Raw genomic sequence first — 16,389 nt, forward strand, 5'->3', positions numbered from 1 at the left:
ACTTTGGTTTTGGGGATTCTCCACACCAAATCGTAAAGAACTCCTAATCCAACTTTTACATCTTCACAGGATCCCCCCACCCATGCATGTGTGGCGGTACTATAACTGAGCCAATCCCTAGTTGATGGACACTTAGATTCTGTCCCATCTCTTGCTATTTCAATGTGCCGTGAATAAATTTTTGCATTTATCATTTCTCTTGTGTGTGTATATTGGGAGGCTAGATCTCTAGGGATGGAACTGGGTATGTACATTGTCTAAGAGCACATACATTTCTAACTTGGATAGGCACTGCCCGTGGACCTCCATGAGAATCGTGTCCCACCACCAATGTATAAGAATGCACCTTTCTTCAAGATTTCACTAACAGTGTCATCAAAAACATTTTACTTTTGCCAGCGTGATAAATGAAAACTGAGTATTCAATATTCTTTCATACTCGCAGATTGAGGTTCATATCTTTTCATATTTTGAAAATGCCTTTTGCATAGTCTTTTCTGTGAAACACGTATTCATATTCTTTGCTATTTTGGGGGGTTTCTTTCCTCTTATTTATTTGTAGGAGATGTTTATATATTAGGGGGATCATCCCTTTGTAGTACAAGCTGCAAACATATTTTCCTAGTTTGTCATTTGGCTTTTGCATTTGGTTAGAATTCTGTTGTTTTGTTTTTATTTTTTATTTTTTGGTTGGATTTTCTGCTTGTTTTTGCCATGCAGAAAATTTAAACTTTTTAAATATCACAATTTTCTTCTATGGCTCCTGGATTTTTTATGATTCTCCAATGTTTCTGCCTCCTTATTCTATAAATTCACTTTACACATTGAACTCCTCCTTAATCCATTTGGAATTTTGGAACTGTTCCTGGTGTACAGAGTGAGGTATGGAACTCACTTTATTTTTTCCAGATGGTAACCGCGTTGTCTCAACATGAAAACAATTTTGAAACAGTTTAGGGCAAACCACACGGTTCTGCCAACCTGTGGGCCACCGTTCTGAAACCTCTTGCTCTGGACAGATGTGAAGTTCACATCCATGGCGAGCGTGGGAATGATCAAAGGACCTAGCTCTTCTGAAGACTCACAATGGCCTAGGTTCCGGCACCCCTGTCCGAAAACAACCACCAAAGAAGGAAAAAGACGAAGATCGCCCTTTCCCTGGCTGCAAAGTGACCCTTGCCGTGGCCTTTGGGTTTGACCCTCCAAGGGGTTTGACCCTTGGTGGGTTTGACCCACCAGGGCTTTCGTCGACTTGCCAGGAGACATCCGACACTTGTTTTGAAGATGACGCCCGTCAGGGTACCTGGCCCCAGGCCAGCACCTCAGCTGCTCAGAGGACCGAAGTCAGCGATTCCTAGCAGGCCCTGTGCCCTGGCTCGCCCTCCCGCTCAATGTCTCCAAGCGTCCCTAAAATTTCATTGTTTGGTACTGCAACTCCAGGAAACTTGGGAAACCAATTCTAGCTCATGAGTCACCGTCTCCCCATAGATGCTGTCAAGGAAACTCACCCCTCCTCACTGCCCTGGGGGTGTGGGGGTGACCCTACAAACAGTCCCCGGACAGCAGAGTCGGCTAGGTGGAGTAGGACTCCGCAGCTCTCACTCGCCATTGCCTCCTCCTTACGCTGAAAGGTAGGGCCGTTCCCAAGGCCCGGGCCCTTGGATGCCAAGAGCCCACCAAGAAACACAGGCCAGTCGGCCCTTCCCCGGCCCAGCCCCGTCACCGTCACAGCCCCCTGCTGCCCAGCACCCATAGCCAGGCCCCGACACAGGTCATCGCTCCCTCACTGCAGCCCCAGAGGCAGGCGCCCTTATTCTCTGCCTCTTACTGGGGAGGAGGCTGGGCTCAGAGAGGGCAAGCCACGAGCCCAGAGCCACCGGCCCAGAGCTGCAGGAGGCGAGGGCTCTGAGCCCTGGGCCTGCGGGTCTCTACTTCAGGACACTTTGCGGCTGTGGCTTGATCACGTGACCCCCACCTGCCTCTCCCGGGCCCTCGGTCCAGGCTTTGGAAGGAGAAAGAAGCATGGGTGTCTCCAGCCATCAACACATCCCTGGTTTTCCAGAAACGTGTGCCCTCGCCGCTTGTCTGAAAAACGAACTTCCCATCGACTCTCCACTCTCCCTCAGCAGACCGGGGCACCGGGAAGGGTCTAAGCTTCTCTCTTCGTTAAAAACAGTCCTGCTCAATATAACGCAGCCATGACAACGAACGGTCAGCAGCCGCAGGGACGCTGCCCACAGACTCGGCGGCAGCCGCGCGAGCGGGCACAAAGCCGCCACGCTGAGCCTGCACACGCCAGTCTGCCTCCAGGGACAGAACAGAAGCCCAGACAGCAGCCCCGTGTGCGCTGTGAGATGTCAGGATGCTGTTAGCTTGGGGCGGGGGGGTCGGGGTTGGGTGGTTGGAAGGGAGCAGGAGGGGCTTCGGACAAGGAGTGCGCGCTTCTAGACGGGGTGAGGGCCAGGCAGATGTGTTCAGTGTGCGAAGGTTCAGTGACCTCAACACTGGATTTATACTTCAGTAATGGATAATAAGGTCTCAACGTTTTAAAATAAGTTTACAAAATTATCTGTATACAGAAACACTGGCTCTACTTGAAGCGAGGGCTTCACGTAATATCTTATTTTAAAAAGTATCCTAAAATTGACAAGGCTCAACTTTTTTTTTTTTTTGCCTTGCTACTACTGCTCTCTTGCCTGATTCATGATGTCAGATTTCCTTGAAACTTGAATGCAGGTCTGCAGAACAGGGTGTGTGTGTGTGTGGTATGTGTGTTGAAATCTGAATGCAGGTCTGTAGTACAGGGTGTGTGTGTGTGTTCTTAGCTCTGGGAAAGATTCCAGAAACTAGAAATATCCATCACCAAAGTGAGGAACCCAACGTTTCGGGACGATAGCTCAAAACCCATCTACATAAGAAGTTAAAGCAAACACCCCTTGGGAGACCTCAGGAAATCCTAATGGTCTCGGCATTCTGCTGGGCATCTGAAGGCCAGAGCTGTGCACTCCCCTCAGGTGAGGAGCTTTAGAATAAGCAGCTTCTGAGGATCTGGCTTGACTCGGTAGCAGGAGCACCCATCAAGGAAACATTTACACCAGGTGACCTCTTGACACTTTATTGAGATGGTTCACAGGGCCAGTGGGCACTGGGGTTCAGACAAACCAGCCAAATCAGATGGACCTGAAGCCATGCACCCTGGTGACACCTCCCAAGACCCCAATAATTCCTGTGCAAAGATATCCAAGTCCCACAGCCCACCACCTGGGGTGACCAGCTATCCCCAGGGGTGACCACCTCGTCCAGACCATCAGGCGGGCCACAGCTGGTGCAGGAGGCCTTCCCAGCTCATCACCGAGGCACTGTCCACCTCCTGGGTCCCAAGCGCTTCTCCAAACCCCATGCACCCCCATGAAGCAAGGGGGAAAACTCAGAAAACGAACCCACAATAATAAAAGAAAAGAAGAAAACCACATCTGCTCTGCACACAGATTTCACTTCCCAACACCCGGATGGCAGGACGGAAGCGCTCACAGACGCCTTTGGCAGCTGGGGGCTCGGGGCATCACCTCCCCCACGTCCACGGGAAAATAGTCCTCCGTTCTGTACAACACGGGCAGCTCGAACGTCGGGGCCACCGGTGCCCATCGCTTCTGGAAAGACAGAAAACCAGGTGCCCTGTCAGTCACGTGAAGCCACCTGTTCTGAGACCCAAGAACTCCAGTAGCAGGAGTTCACCCCGCAGGGAGGGTGGTCCAGGTGAGCAGAGTCCATGATTCTTCAAGAATCATGGTGAAGAATGAAGAATCAATGTCACAGTGCCTGCGACAGCCAAAGCCAGCCCACCTGACACCTGATGGGGACCGGAAGGGCCGGTCCGTGTGCCCAGAGCTCCGTAGTGTTTGAAAGGACAGGCGGAAGAGGGTTCTGGGAGGATGGCTGAGAACGCGGCTGCACCTCAGGCCACCGAGTGCGAGGAAGTGGCATGTAGGACCCGCAGCACCGGGAGTCTAGACCTCACCTCAGGCCGCCGCTTGGGGATCTGGGGTCGGCGATAGTTCTGTGAGCGCCCATCTGTGCTCCTGAAGGCCTTGCCATATGCATGGTTTAAGAAGGGCTTACTTATGTCCCGTGTGGGTCTTTGTGGCAGGGAGATTGGGGAGGGGAGATTTTCCATCAAGCAATGGTCTCCAAGCTCTCCTAACCCTACAGGTTACATAGGCATCTCTGGGTCAAACCGGTTTCACAGAGGACCGCCCCAAACAGTGCTTCTCAAACGCGGCTGCACAGGGGACCCCCTGCCAGAGTCCTGGATGTTTATGCCCAGGCCCCGCCCCCAGAGCCTGACGTCATCGGTCTGGGGTGTGGCCGGGCACCTGGGTATTGCAAAGCTCTCAGGTGATTCTCAGTTAGAGCCGGGGCTGATCCCGTGACCTGCTCGGAGGAGGGAAGTTCTGCAAGGCTCCCAGGTGTACCTGGCAGACAAATACGGGCATTAATGTGGGGGTCCGGGGGGCAGAGGGAGGAGGTTCTGCACATCTCCACCTGGGGTCCCTCTGACCACCTTCTGGTCCTCCCACCCCCACCCGCAGCTCCCTCTGCTGTGTGATCTACAGGCCCTCTCCGCCCCCAGGTCCTAGCTCCGCCCCCGAGCCCCAGCCCCGCCCCAGGCCATAGCTCCGCCCCCAGGCCCGCCCCCTGGGCCTCAGCCCCGCCCCTGGGCCCCAGCTCTGGCCCCCAGGTCCCAGCTCTGCCCCAGCCTTCAGCGGCCGTCACAGGTGCCAGCGAGTGGTGTGGGGCTCCGGTCCACGGTTAATAACAGCGCCACCAAAACTCAGCCCCCCATGAGCCCCACACTGCCCTGCGTGTACCCTCACCTGCCCCATGCTTGTCCCTGCAGCAACACCAGGCCCGCCCTCCCCACTGTGGCGGGGGGCGAGGGAGACAAAGCCCAGGAAGGTGCCTTACCCGCCACCCCCCCGACCTGCAACTCCGAGCGCCTGTCCCCTCAACTCCTACCTTACGCGCGCTCGCACCCGGCCAAGGCCACCACTGTAAACACGACGCAGCCCCAGTCATCAGGGGCTCCCTGCTTATCCGCAGACAAGGGAGCCACTGGGAACACACCCCCAACGTGTGACGGGGAATGCAGGGCTCAGAGGTTCCCAGGGGCTGAGGACCTAGGAGGGGCTGTGTGGGGGGCGGTGGGAAGGGTGGTGGCCAGGCTGCAGACACCCCGTGTCCGTGTGGACAGTGCTGGGGGTGTGTTCTGGGCCACGGGCACCAAGGTGGGTCCATCTGGAGTCAGGCTGGGTCAGCGTGTGGACAGGAAGTTGTAAACCAGGGCCAGATGATGTGGGCTCTTGGAGGTGGTACCAAGAACTTTATCCTAAGAGATCAGGAGAGAGACAGAGGGGGGCAGGGAGTATGTGTAACGAGATGTGTTTTAGAAAGAGCAGAAACCAGACTGGAGGGGAAAGAGGGGACCAGAGCGGAAGCTGTTACAGGCAGGCGTCCCTTCAAAGTGAGAGTGGCCGGATTTGGGGTGAGAGAGAACAGACTCTAATGTCTGAGCCCTGAACTCCCCACTCCCCACCAGAGCTTGTCTCTGCTGCAGAAAGAAACCACCAAAGAATACCTTATCTACCTTATTTCAGATGAGGTAGAACTCACCTGGGGTCCAGGGACTGCATACCTCCCTGAGTCACCACCACCCACGTCTGGAAAACTGGGACCAGCAAGCAAGTCACCTTGGCCAAGGGTCTGCCTCATGTAAGGGAACATTTAACCAGCAAACGCCGGGTCAGCTGCTCTGGGCTCAGCCTGCATGGCGGGGTGGGGGAGGTACTTGGGCAGCATCTTCCTAGGCTGCCCCCCACGCCTGCGACTGGACTCGAGTCCTCCCATAGCACCACGACCAAAACACAGCTGGGAAAGGAGCCCCAAGATTGTCTCACAGCCTCAAGGATGCCGTCCGTGGATAAGCCATCGTTTTAGATAATCCTCACCCTCTTTCTCCTGAGATCTGACCACTGTGGTGTCTAGAAAACACAACAGGCAAGTAATGACAGTTAAAAGACCAGCTCCCTTGTCCTGACACATGGCATGGGGGCTAAAGTGCACCTTCCTCTCCTGATCTCGGGACCCAGGGCAAGGGGCCAGGCCAGAGCTGGTATCCCTGTCCTGGGGATGCCGGGCCTCTTGACCCCGTTCTTTTCGTACTTTTAAGAATATTTATTTATTTATCGTATGTATCTGGATGTGCTGGTCTTAGTTGCGGCATGCGAGATCTAGCTGTGGCATGTGGGATCTAGTTCCCTGACCAGGGATCAAACCCCAGCCCCCTTGCACTGCAAGCTTGGAATCTTAGGCAGTGGACCCCCAGGGAAGTCCCTCCATGTTCCTTCTGAAATGGTTCTCCCAACAGGGATGGGGCTTCTGCCTCCTCTCTCAAGGAGACAGGCTCCTGGAAGAAGGAGAAAATCCATACAACGATGAAGGAACCAAGGAGAAGGAGTCCTGAGAGACTGCGGAGCGGAAGCATCCTTCCTGCATTCAGGGGGGCGGGTGCCCGGAGAGGTGAGCCTTCTGCTGACACCGTGGGTTACTAGAGAATGGCCACGTGTGCGCTCGCAAGAGGAAGTCCCTTCACCCGGACCCCACAGGGGCTCACGAGGACGAGACATCCCGGATGAGCTTGCTCCCCTTTTCCATGGGGGACCCCCAGCCTGGGAGATGGCGAGAGACACCCTGGAGGCCAGTTCGCCCCTCCACACTGGCCCTGGGCCCAGCCCCGGACAAGTTCTTGGGGCACGTAGGAAATTTGTGGGAAAGTGACTCACAGCTCATCGGAGCTCTGGGCCTGCAGTCAGCCGGGCGGCGGGGGGACCCGAGCTGAGCCGGGGGCTCAGAACGTGGCCGCTTCCAGCCCTCGATGCTGCTCTTGGAGGACGGGTGGGCACGGGATGCTAGCTCAGCCTGTCCAGCCTCCACGTCCCGCATGGGTATCAGTGCCTTGATGGTCTTGAGGGGTCCCTGGTATCAGCTCCCCATCCCCGCTGCCCTCCCCAGCCCCCCAGCTGAAGGAGGGGTGAGAGGAGGCCCGACCCACCCGGGCCGTGACTGGTCCAGGGGTGAGCAGATGACCCAGGATCGTCCAGTTGAGAAACAGGCTTGGGGCTCTGGCTACTGGGAGAGGCATGTTTTCTGCCCCCGTCGGCCCTTCCTAGGTTCCTGTGAGGACGGGCCATGAGCCTGGAGGTCACTTCTGCCCCCATGCTGGCAGTCGATTCGGCCCAAGAAAGAAGCCAACACAGGGGAGCAGGGGAGCAGAGCTGGGAGGTGAAGCAGCACAGAATCCTGACAGGATCACTGGAGCACCTGAATCACATTTTGCCCAAGGTTAGTGTTAACTCGGCAGTGTTGGGCTCCCCCGGTGGCAGAGACAGTGAAGAATCCGCCTGCAATGCAGGAGACCGGGGTTCGATCCCTGGGTCGGGAAGATCCCCTGGAGAAGGGCGTGGCAACCCACTCCAGTATTCTCGCCTGGAGAATCCCATGGACAGAGGAGCCTGGCGGGCTACAGTCCACGGGGTCGCCAAGAGTCGGACACAACCGAGCGACCAACACTTAATGTTACCTTGGGGCTTTTTCTGTTCCTGAGACCACGGGATTCTCTTCTTTTCTTAAACCAGGTTGACCTGAACAGTTGCCACTTGCAACGAAGCATCCTGCCTAAAGCAAACAATAAATCTGCAGGAGTGCAGGGAAGCGCCTGGAAACCAGCAGGGAAAGGGCAGGTGAAGGCTGGTGCGCGAAGCTGCAAACAGCCGGGCACCCCCGATGCTGTCCGGCTGAGCAGGACCACACCCTGGAGGCCCGGCCCCAGTCCCAGCCAAGGAAACCCAGCTCTCACGCCCATGCTTTCTTGGATTCTCAGGACGACCTGCAACAGGAGGGGCAGTCCCCAACTCAGAGGTCACATGAGCCAGGGAACCACGGAGCTGGGGTCCACTCAGGCCTCTCCGGCTCCAGGTCAGCCCTGCCCACTGCCCCACAAGGCTCCGGCCTCAAACCCAAATCCTGGAGAATCTCGGAGGGGACTTCTGAGAGCATCCCTGCCCATCCCTGGCCTGCAGCTGATGCTAAGATGCTTCTCCAGGGGCAGCCAGGTTCGCAAGGAGGCTTCATCCCTGCCCCCAGCCTGTGGGCGGGAAGGTTCCAGCAGGGGGGAACCGGATGGGAGGAAACCTGAGACCACAGGTCCAGGGCTCTGCCACCCTCCCCCCAGCCCCCAGCTGGAGGAGGGCCTCTGGAGCCGGGGCGCTGGGCCTGGCAAGCCCTCCCGGGTCTGCCCAGCCTCCCACGTCTTCCTCACTTCCACCCGGGACCCCCGCGTTCCCAAACCCGCAGCCCACACACCAGACACACACCAGTGTGTGTGTGTGTGTGTGTGTGTGTGTGTGTGTGCGCGCGCGCGGACGCACGCACTTGGTTGGCTACATGATTTTTAAAAACTGGAATTCATTTCAAACATGTTGAAAAAAATCAGATTTCTCAGAAAAACCAGCCTGCCAGCTAGCTTCTCTTGGAAAATCAGATGATCTGGAAGCTCCCGGTGGCTGGGCTGAAGCGCCCCTTGCGGGCGGCCCCAGGCCCCTGGCGGCCTCGTCGCCTTCCCAGAACCCACTGCTTCTGGTGGTGGATGCTTCAGGGCTGGCCCCCCTTGGCGGGTTGCACCCCTGACAAGTTCCTCTTCTGACAAACCCCAACTCGGTCACTGCAGCATGTGGCAAAGGAAAGCCTCAGGCCAGCCTGGGGTCGGGGCCTCTCCTGTGAAGCCCCCTACCACCCCAAGTCAGAGCACCATCTGCTGAAGCTGGGCCCACCTGCCTCAGGGCTTCATCTGCCCAGTCCCGCTCCCAGAAATCCCCCACGGCCCCCCGTGAGTCCCGGCCCCCTTCTGTCTCCCTCCTGGAAGCCCCAGCTACACATTCCCGAGCCTGGACTGCTTTCTCTGCAGGCCAGGCTCAGCACATTTGTTTTGCAAAGAGCCAGACAGTAACTGTTCACAAGCCCCATGGTCTGGGTCACAGCTACTCAGCTCTGCCCTTCCAGCACCAAAGTAGCCATGGGCGATGGTAAAGTAATGGTGTGGCTGTGTGCCAATAAAACTTTATTTACAAAGATGGAGGCAGGCCCCACGGACTCCCCTGGTGGTCCAGCGGGTAAGACTGCACGCGCCCAGTGCTGGGGGCCCAGGTTCAGTCCCTAGGCAGGGAGTTAGATCCCACATCCTACAGCCAAGAAATTCACATGCCACAACTGAGATCCAGCGCAGCCAAAAAAAAAAAAAGATGGGGGCAGGCCAGGTTTGGTATTTTTAGTTTGCCCCTAAATTAAATCTGCCTTCCTAAGTAGAAGAGGCATAACAAAGCCACCCCTGTATCTCCCATGCAAGTGGGCAGCGAGCAAGAGGCCTCCAGACAGAGGCTGCAGGGTCAGGGCGGGGCCCACTCACCCCAGGCCAGAGTGATGCCTGGCCGGCTGCTCTTGAGACGCCACTGCAACTCCATCCGGTCCCAACTCACTAAGCATCCTCCACTTCAAAAGAAACACCGCACCTCCATCCCACACGTGGGCCGGGTTCTGAGGCTCCAAGGTGTGGTCAACCTTTGGGAGGCAGAGGTGTCAGGCTGACCATGGATGCAAGCACAGGGAGCCAGACTCACCCTCGCCCGCCAAGTGACCAGGCACCTCCAGCGCAGGGGACTTGGAAGAGGCCCAACCTACTGGGTAAGCAACAACCTCGCCTCCTGTAACCCTGTTCAGTATGCTCATCTCTAACCCTCACAGCACTGCTTCAAGGCTGAGCTTTCCCATCCTTTAGAGCCTCACTTTCCTCTCGTCAGATGAGGATAATGCCATTGACTTCATGGGGTCCTGCCTGGAGCACAGCAGTGATTCTAGAGGTGGTGCGGCCACCTTGGCACTGTGAGGACACAAGCCACAGGCTTGAGGATGACAGTCAACTGGCCATTCAGGACTTCCTGTCACACAAGAAGAAGTACAAACCCTACTTGGTTAAACCACGTCAGTCAGGTCTCTGTTTCGTAGCCTGACGGATGTATGCTATTCCGCTCACCATCACTCCAGCGAGTAGCGAGCTGCCCACGGTCATGCAGCTATAAATGGGTGGAGCCGGGACTCAACCCAGGTCATTCGTATGATGAATGGAATGAGAACCAAAACACTGAAGACTTCTGGATCTCAAAATTGTCCCAAAAGGTAAAATGGAATTCCAAATAACTGAGGTATGCATTGCCCCCTGCAGAGGCTCCACTCCCCTTGCGTGGGGGCTGCACGTGGTGACTTGCTTCTTCGGCAGAACAGAGCAGGGGAGAGAGTGGGGTGGAAACAACCACCCAGGAGAGACACCTGTCAAACACTGCCTCGGCCAGATGGTCAAGGGCAACATCATCCGTGCTACGTCACATTGAGAGCAGGGGCCCTGGATCTGACGTGACGAGAAGGGCACTTCACCTCTGTGGTCTCCTCCCCCAAAACCCACAACCCCAACCTAACCACGAGAAAAACATCAGATCAGCCCTAATTGAGGGACGGTGTACAAAATACCTAACCAATAATCCTCAAAACTGTCAAGGTCATCAAAAACAAGCAGAGCCTGAGAAGCTGTCATAAACCAGAGGTGGCTAAGGAGACCCACGACTATCTATGATACTGAACAGAAAAGGGCACTGGGGAAAGCTAGCGAAATCTGAATAAAACTTGGGAGGTTAGTTAGATAGCAGTGTATCAAGGAGGGTCCTTTAGCTGTGACAATGCACCCCAGTCAAGCAGGATGCTAACAATAAGGGAAGCTGGGTGAGGGGTACATGAGAACTCTGTATCATCACAGCAACTTGTCTCTATCATACAAAATTGTACTGGGTGGAGGCAGGGCGAAACAGGCAGACAGCAGAAACATCCCGGTCCATCAGGACAGACCAAGCCCCCAGGCTTTCTCATCTCAACCACAGTGATGAGTAATGAGCTCTTCCTGAGTGCCCAGCCCACAGCGGAACCTACAGGCCCACAGCCCGTTCACGTCCAGCTGCTGAGACAGACGGGTGTTCCTACTCCCATTTTCCAGAAGAGGAAACAAAGGCTCACAGACACACCTGCCCAGGATCGCCCCACCGGGAACTGGTAGAGAGTGGAATTCAAACCCAGGCCCACCCTGGCCTAGCACAGCCAGGACCCAGGGGCCCTGGGGCTGACTGGGGCAGGGAACTGTGCTCTCGCCCAGGACTTGAGACATCCCTCCAGGATCTGCTTTCCAACCTTGGACCCTCAGGTGCCCCCCTCTAGCCTATTCAGAAACAGCAAATCATGGCCTTTGGGTAGCATCCGGCCCACACACTTGATAGAATCAGTTCAGTTCAGTTCAGTCGCTCACTCGTGTCCGACTCTTTGTGAGCCCATGGACCGCAGCACGCCAGGCCTCCCTGTCCATCACCAACTCTCAGAGTTTACTTAAATTCATATCCATTGAGTTGGTGATACCATCCAACCATCTCATTCTCTGTCATGCCCTTCTCCTCTTGCTCTCAATCTTTCCCAGCATTAAGGTCTTTTCCAATGAGTCAGCTCTTCACATCATCAGGTGGCCAAAGTACTGGAGTTTCAGCTTCAGCATCAGTCCTTCCAATGAACATTCAGGACTGATTTCCTTTAGGATGGACTGGTTGGATCTCCTTGCAGTCCAAGGGACTCTCAAGAGTCTTCCCCAACACCACAGTTCAAAAGCATCAATTCCTCGGTGCTCAGCTTTCTTCACAGTCCAACTCTCACATCCATACATGACCACTGGAAAAACCATAGCCTTGACTAGACGGACCTTTGTTGACAAAGTAATGTCTCTGCTTTTGAATATGCTGTCTAGGTTGGTCATAACTTTTCTTCCAAGGAGTAAGCAAGCGTCTTTTAATTTCATGGCTGCAGTCACCATCTGCAGTGATTTTGGAGCCCCCCAAAATAAAGTCTGCCACTTCACAGGATGGGCTGGTGCAAACTGTAAAATGCGTTACCTGCCACCGTGGAGGCACCAGGATGGTTCAAATAAACACCGCACCCCTGTTTCTCCTGAACAATGCAGCCACCTGGCCGCGCTGGGCCCGTTTCCTGCGGGCTGTGGCGACTTGGACCCCCTAGATGGGGCATGTGCCATCTGGTCTGCCACGGGCCTGCCTCACTCGCTCTCAGGACTTGCCAAGCCCGTGGGCATCCGGGCCAGCAGTGGCTCCAGGCTCACATCACCATGGGGCCATGGATGCTTCCAGTCCTGCGGCCTGGTCCCCTGGGGGCAGGGGGAACGGCCAGCCTGGGCCGCTGCTGGGACCAGTGGCTGCGCCCTCAACCCGGGGGCCCCCCAGGGCACGCCAGCGCCCGGAGTCAGGTGCGGCCCCGGGGCTGTTCTGTGGGGAAGACTGACGGCTGGGAGAGGGCAGGGCAGGGCATGTGCCCAGGGTCACACAGCTGCTAAACGGCAGAGCAGAGCGCCAAACGGGCTCTCCTGAGCTCCTGGCAGCGGCCTCTACCTCCGCCAGCCCGCAGGCCCTTCAGCCCCAGGCCCAGCCTCCCTTCTCAGCCCCATCAAGGCCTCCTCAGGCCCCGCCCACCTGCCCTGCCAGCCACGCCTGTGAATGCTGCAGGGCCCCCAGCCTTCCAGAACACTCTGACAGCTGTGAGCAGTGCCCCTCCCATCCCTCTCGAGCAGCCCCTGCGTGTCCAATCCTGCCCACAGGGTGGGCTGGCTGGCCCCACGGTGGCCACACGGACCAGCGCCCCTGCCCCCCAGCCCCTGGCTCCGCCAGCCCCGCCGGCCCGTTCAACAGGGCGGCGGCAGAGGCTGCTGCGGCCGCAGTGACGGGGACAGGCCTGGGGGCCCCCAGCTGGGACAGCTCCGGTGCAAGGGGGACCCCAGAAGCAGGGACGAGCTGGTGCAGGCTCGTGAGAGGCCACGCTGGCCCTGGCGACTTCCAGAGCCCTGTGGATCCCGCTTTTAGCTGGAGGAAAAGTGTTAACATGGAAACCAGCAGAGGAGGAGCCCCTGAAAGTTCTGCCAAGACACTGGCGACCAACTGCAAACTCACACGGGGTCTGGGAGGCAAGACAGGACAGCGGGTAGATGGAGTCACAGCACGGCCCCTCCAGAGCTGGGTCTCTGGGGGCTCCCTGACCCCTCCAGCCGTGGCCCCTCCGCCCTCCCTGGCCATCTCCTGGAGGAGGCGGGTGTCTGACCTGGGCTTTGCTTCTCATCAGATGGCCACTGAGGCTAACCGTCTAACTACTGTGCACTTACATGTATATATGTTAACTGGGCACCTGCTACATTTCAGAGACTTAAATCTGCAGATCACAAAGGCCCTTCCCAGATGAGGAAACAGGCTTTCGGGAATCCCCGGCAGTCCAGGGGTTAGGACCTGGCGCTTTCACTGCGTAAAGCGCATGTTCAGTCCGTGGTGACGGAGCTAGGATCCCACATGCTGTTTGTACAGCCAAACAAATAAAAGCACACAGTAAAAGCAACGCATGGCTCTGGAGGGGAGCCTGGAACAGAAACTGGATGAGAAGGGAAAATCTGGTAAAATTCAAAGTTCCGTGAATAACACTGGGCCAGTGTGGGAGGTCTTGGTTTTGACAACTCTCCCAGTGGTTGTCAACCCACCTGTCATGTGAGGTGAGGGGAGATGGGGAGACGGAACAAGGGGAGCCCAGAAGCTCTCAGGAGTACCGTCTTTATAAAAGGTTTTCTGCACATCTGAAATTACCCAAAATAAAATGGTCATTTAAAAATAAGCACACATGAGGGGCACAACACAGGTGAAGAGCTATCAAACAGTCACACTAACGTCCTAGTGATGAGGCGAGGAAGCCGGCAGCCAGACCTTCATCTCAGCCACTGCTCAGGACAGGCCTGGACAGGGGCTAGGCCTGGGTGTCCACCCCATTTTACTGAGATGCTGCAAGCTTAAGCTCCATGCAAAGCATGACACTTGCAGGTGACGGGCAGGCCCGGCCAAATGGCTTGATCTGATGCTCTGCTATCACTGTCTTGAAATTCTCAGTAAGCTGAATATTTTAGAAAACTTTTACTCGCTTATTTCTGGCTGTGCTGGGTGCTCCGTGCTGTGCTCGGCCTTCTCACTGCAGTGGCTCCTCTTGTTGGGGAGCTCGGGCTCCAGGGCACGTGGGCTTCCGTCGTTGCATCACTTGGGCTCACAGCTGTGGCTCCTGGGTGCTCTGTGGCGTGTGGACCCCTCCTCCCAGACCAGGGGCCAAGCCCATGTCTCTGGCATTGGTAGGCGGACTCTACCACTGAGCCGCCAAGGGGAAGCCCCTCTCAGTGAAGTCTTCACAAAGGGGCCCCAGGTTTTCATCTTGCATGGCCCCCGCCAATTCTGCAGCAGGCTGCGGTGACAGAGCCGGATTACAAACTGGGATCTGCGTTCTCCATCCTTAGGACAGTCACACGTGGTCAGCTCCGTGCCCAGCGTGGGCCCAGAGCTCCTGGTTGAGGAAACCTCATGGGGCCAAGGGCAGCTTGTGGCAGCAACGGTAGAGTTTGGGGAGGACCTCAGCGGATGGATTTGGCTGCAGCTGGGGCTATCCCAGAACAGATCAGGTAAAAGAAGACGCTTTTCCAGGCCAGGGCACCAAACCAGCTGCCCACGGCCAGTGGCCTCCCTGTCCCACTGGGGTTCTCCACGTCCACGTCCACGAACCCAAACCAACAGCTGGCCAGGGCCCAGCAGCTGGTCACGGTCTCATCAGAGCCATCCTTGTTTCACTCTGATGCCGATTTTCAACAGAATCTTCGAGGCTTCATTGGCTGACCTCGAAGGTGGTTGACTCCATGAAAGGATGTTGGAAACAGCACCAGTTAGCTCTGGGAAGCAGAGAGCAAACACACATACACGTGACCGTTTTGTTGGCATCCCGCACGTGGGCAGCTGTTCTCCGTTAAACAAGCCGTCAGGGCGAAAACGGAGGCAGCCACCAGGACCGGCAGGCACCGAGCAGCTGCCCACGGGCCCGCCTCGCACCCCTGCTCTTTGCCCAGGACTGCAGGAGCCTGCTGCAGGGCCACCCCAGGCCGGCACTGGGCTCCCGCCCCCCGACCCCAGGCAGGTGGGTGGCCTGGGAGCCTCTGACGGTCACTGTCACCATCCCGTCCCCGTGGCCCCAGAGGCGCAGACACGGGTCTCATGAGGCGCTTTCACAGAACTCAGCTCGCACACTGTCCTGGTCGGATTAGGACGTTTTATCCATTGGGCCCCCTGAGAGTGAAAAAGGACGTTTTCCAAAGTCTGCGACATAACATTTGAGAGCAAGAGAAAGGAAAAGAGGGAGAGAAAGAGCTTGGTGGAAACGGAGAGGAAGATAATTAGAGATGGGGGCTTCCCTGGTGGTTCAGACGGTAAAGAATCCGCCTGCAATGTGGGAGGCCTGGGATCGTTCCCTGGGTTGGGAAGATCCCCTGGAGGAGGGCATGGCAACCCATTCCAGTGTTCTTGCCAGGAAAATCCCATAGACAGAGGAGCCTGGCGGGCTACAGTCCATGTGGTTGAAAAGAGTCGGACACGACTGAGCGACTAAGCACAGCACACAGCCCAGAGACGAGACTCGGACAAAGGGAGGTAGAGACAGAAACAAGAAACAAAGGAGAGAAAAATATGGAAGAGCCAAAACAAGAGAGAGAGAAGATGCAGAGACGAGAAACAGGAGAGTTCAGAAAGAAGAAATAGATGGGAAGCAGGAGGGAGAAGATGGGGGGGTTGGTGAGAGGAGGAGAGGGAAGCGCGGAGAAGCCCCGACAGGAAACGGGGGGCTGTCGGGGGCGGGGGGCTCGGGCGAGGACCAGAGAGCAGACGTGATGGGAGCTGGGGAGTCGGTCCTGGGATACGGGGCCTCCCCAATCCCAAACCCAGGTGGTGTGCCCGGCAGGGACACAAGAAACTCCCAAGTCACCCCACCCTAAACCCCATCCCTTTGTCTAAGAAATAATAGTATTCTGAAAGGACAAAGGCCGGTGCAGAAGACAGGGCGGTCTGGGTGCAGCAGACTCCATCTGGCCTGAGGGACAGCACCAGGCTCTTCTCTCATCTGACTCAGGACCCGGGAGAAACCGCTGGGCTCCCCCTTCCACCCAGGGGCGGTGCCCTGTCCCTGGCTGCAAAGCCAGAAAGAGGAAGAGAGATTCCGGGCCGCCCCCCGCCCCCCACAGCCAGCCCAGGCCTCCAGCCCCGCATCAGGGGCGTCTTCCTTCTCCTCTCCTCCATGACTGCATCCACTGCGCCCAGGAGCGCCTGGTGCACGGCAGATGCTTAA

General features: G+C 56.6%; 1 protein-coding gene across 26 annotated transcripts in view; it reads right to left on the minus strand.

Moving 5' to 3' along the window:
• Positions 1–3,099: 3,099 nt before the first annotated feature.
• The window catches only part of BCAS4 (breast carcinoma amplified sequence 4), a 59,848-nt gene continuing 46,558 nt past the window's right edge, over positions 3,100–16,389 (minus strand). For 5 of the 26 annotated variants that reach the window (XM_086331371.1, XM_086331369.1, XM_086331363.1 and 2 more), the window contains one exon: positions 3,100–3,650. In XM_086331371.1, coding sequence (XP_086187497.1) covers positions 3,528–3,650 — 123 coding nt within the window. In that variant the 3' untranslated portion in view covers positions 3,100–3,527. Of the gene's footprint in view, positions 3,651–4,373; positions 4,473–5,016; positions 6,039–6,839; positions 7,458–7,636; positions 7,732–9,342; positions 9,670–13,780; positions 14,948–16,389 lie in introns of those variants that run through there. The other 21 variants (XR_015138875.1, XR_015138889.1, XM_086331364.1 and 18 more) reach the window with 19 other exon arrangements.

The sequence above is a fragment of the Bos grunniens genome, chromosome 13 (genome assembly GCF_055505025.1).
Source record: "Bos grunniens cultivar Pamir isolate PY7600 chromosome 13, Bosgru_T2T1.0, whole genome shotgun sequence".
Classification (NCBI taxonomy): domain Eukaryota; kingdom Metazoa; phylum Chordata; class Mammalia; order Artiodactyla; family Bovidae; genus Bos; species Bos grunniens.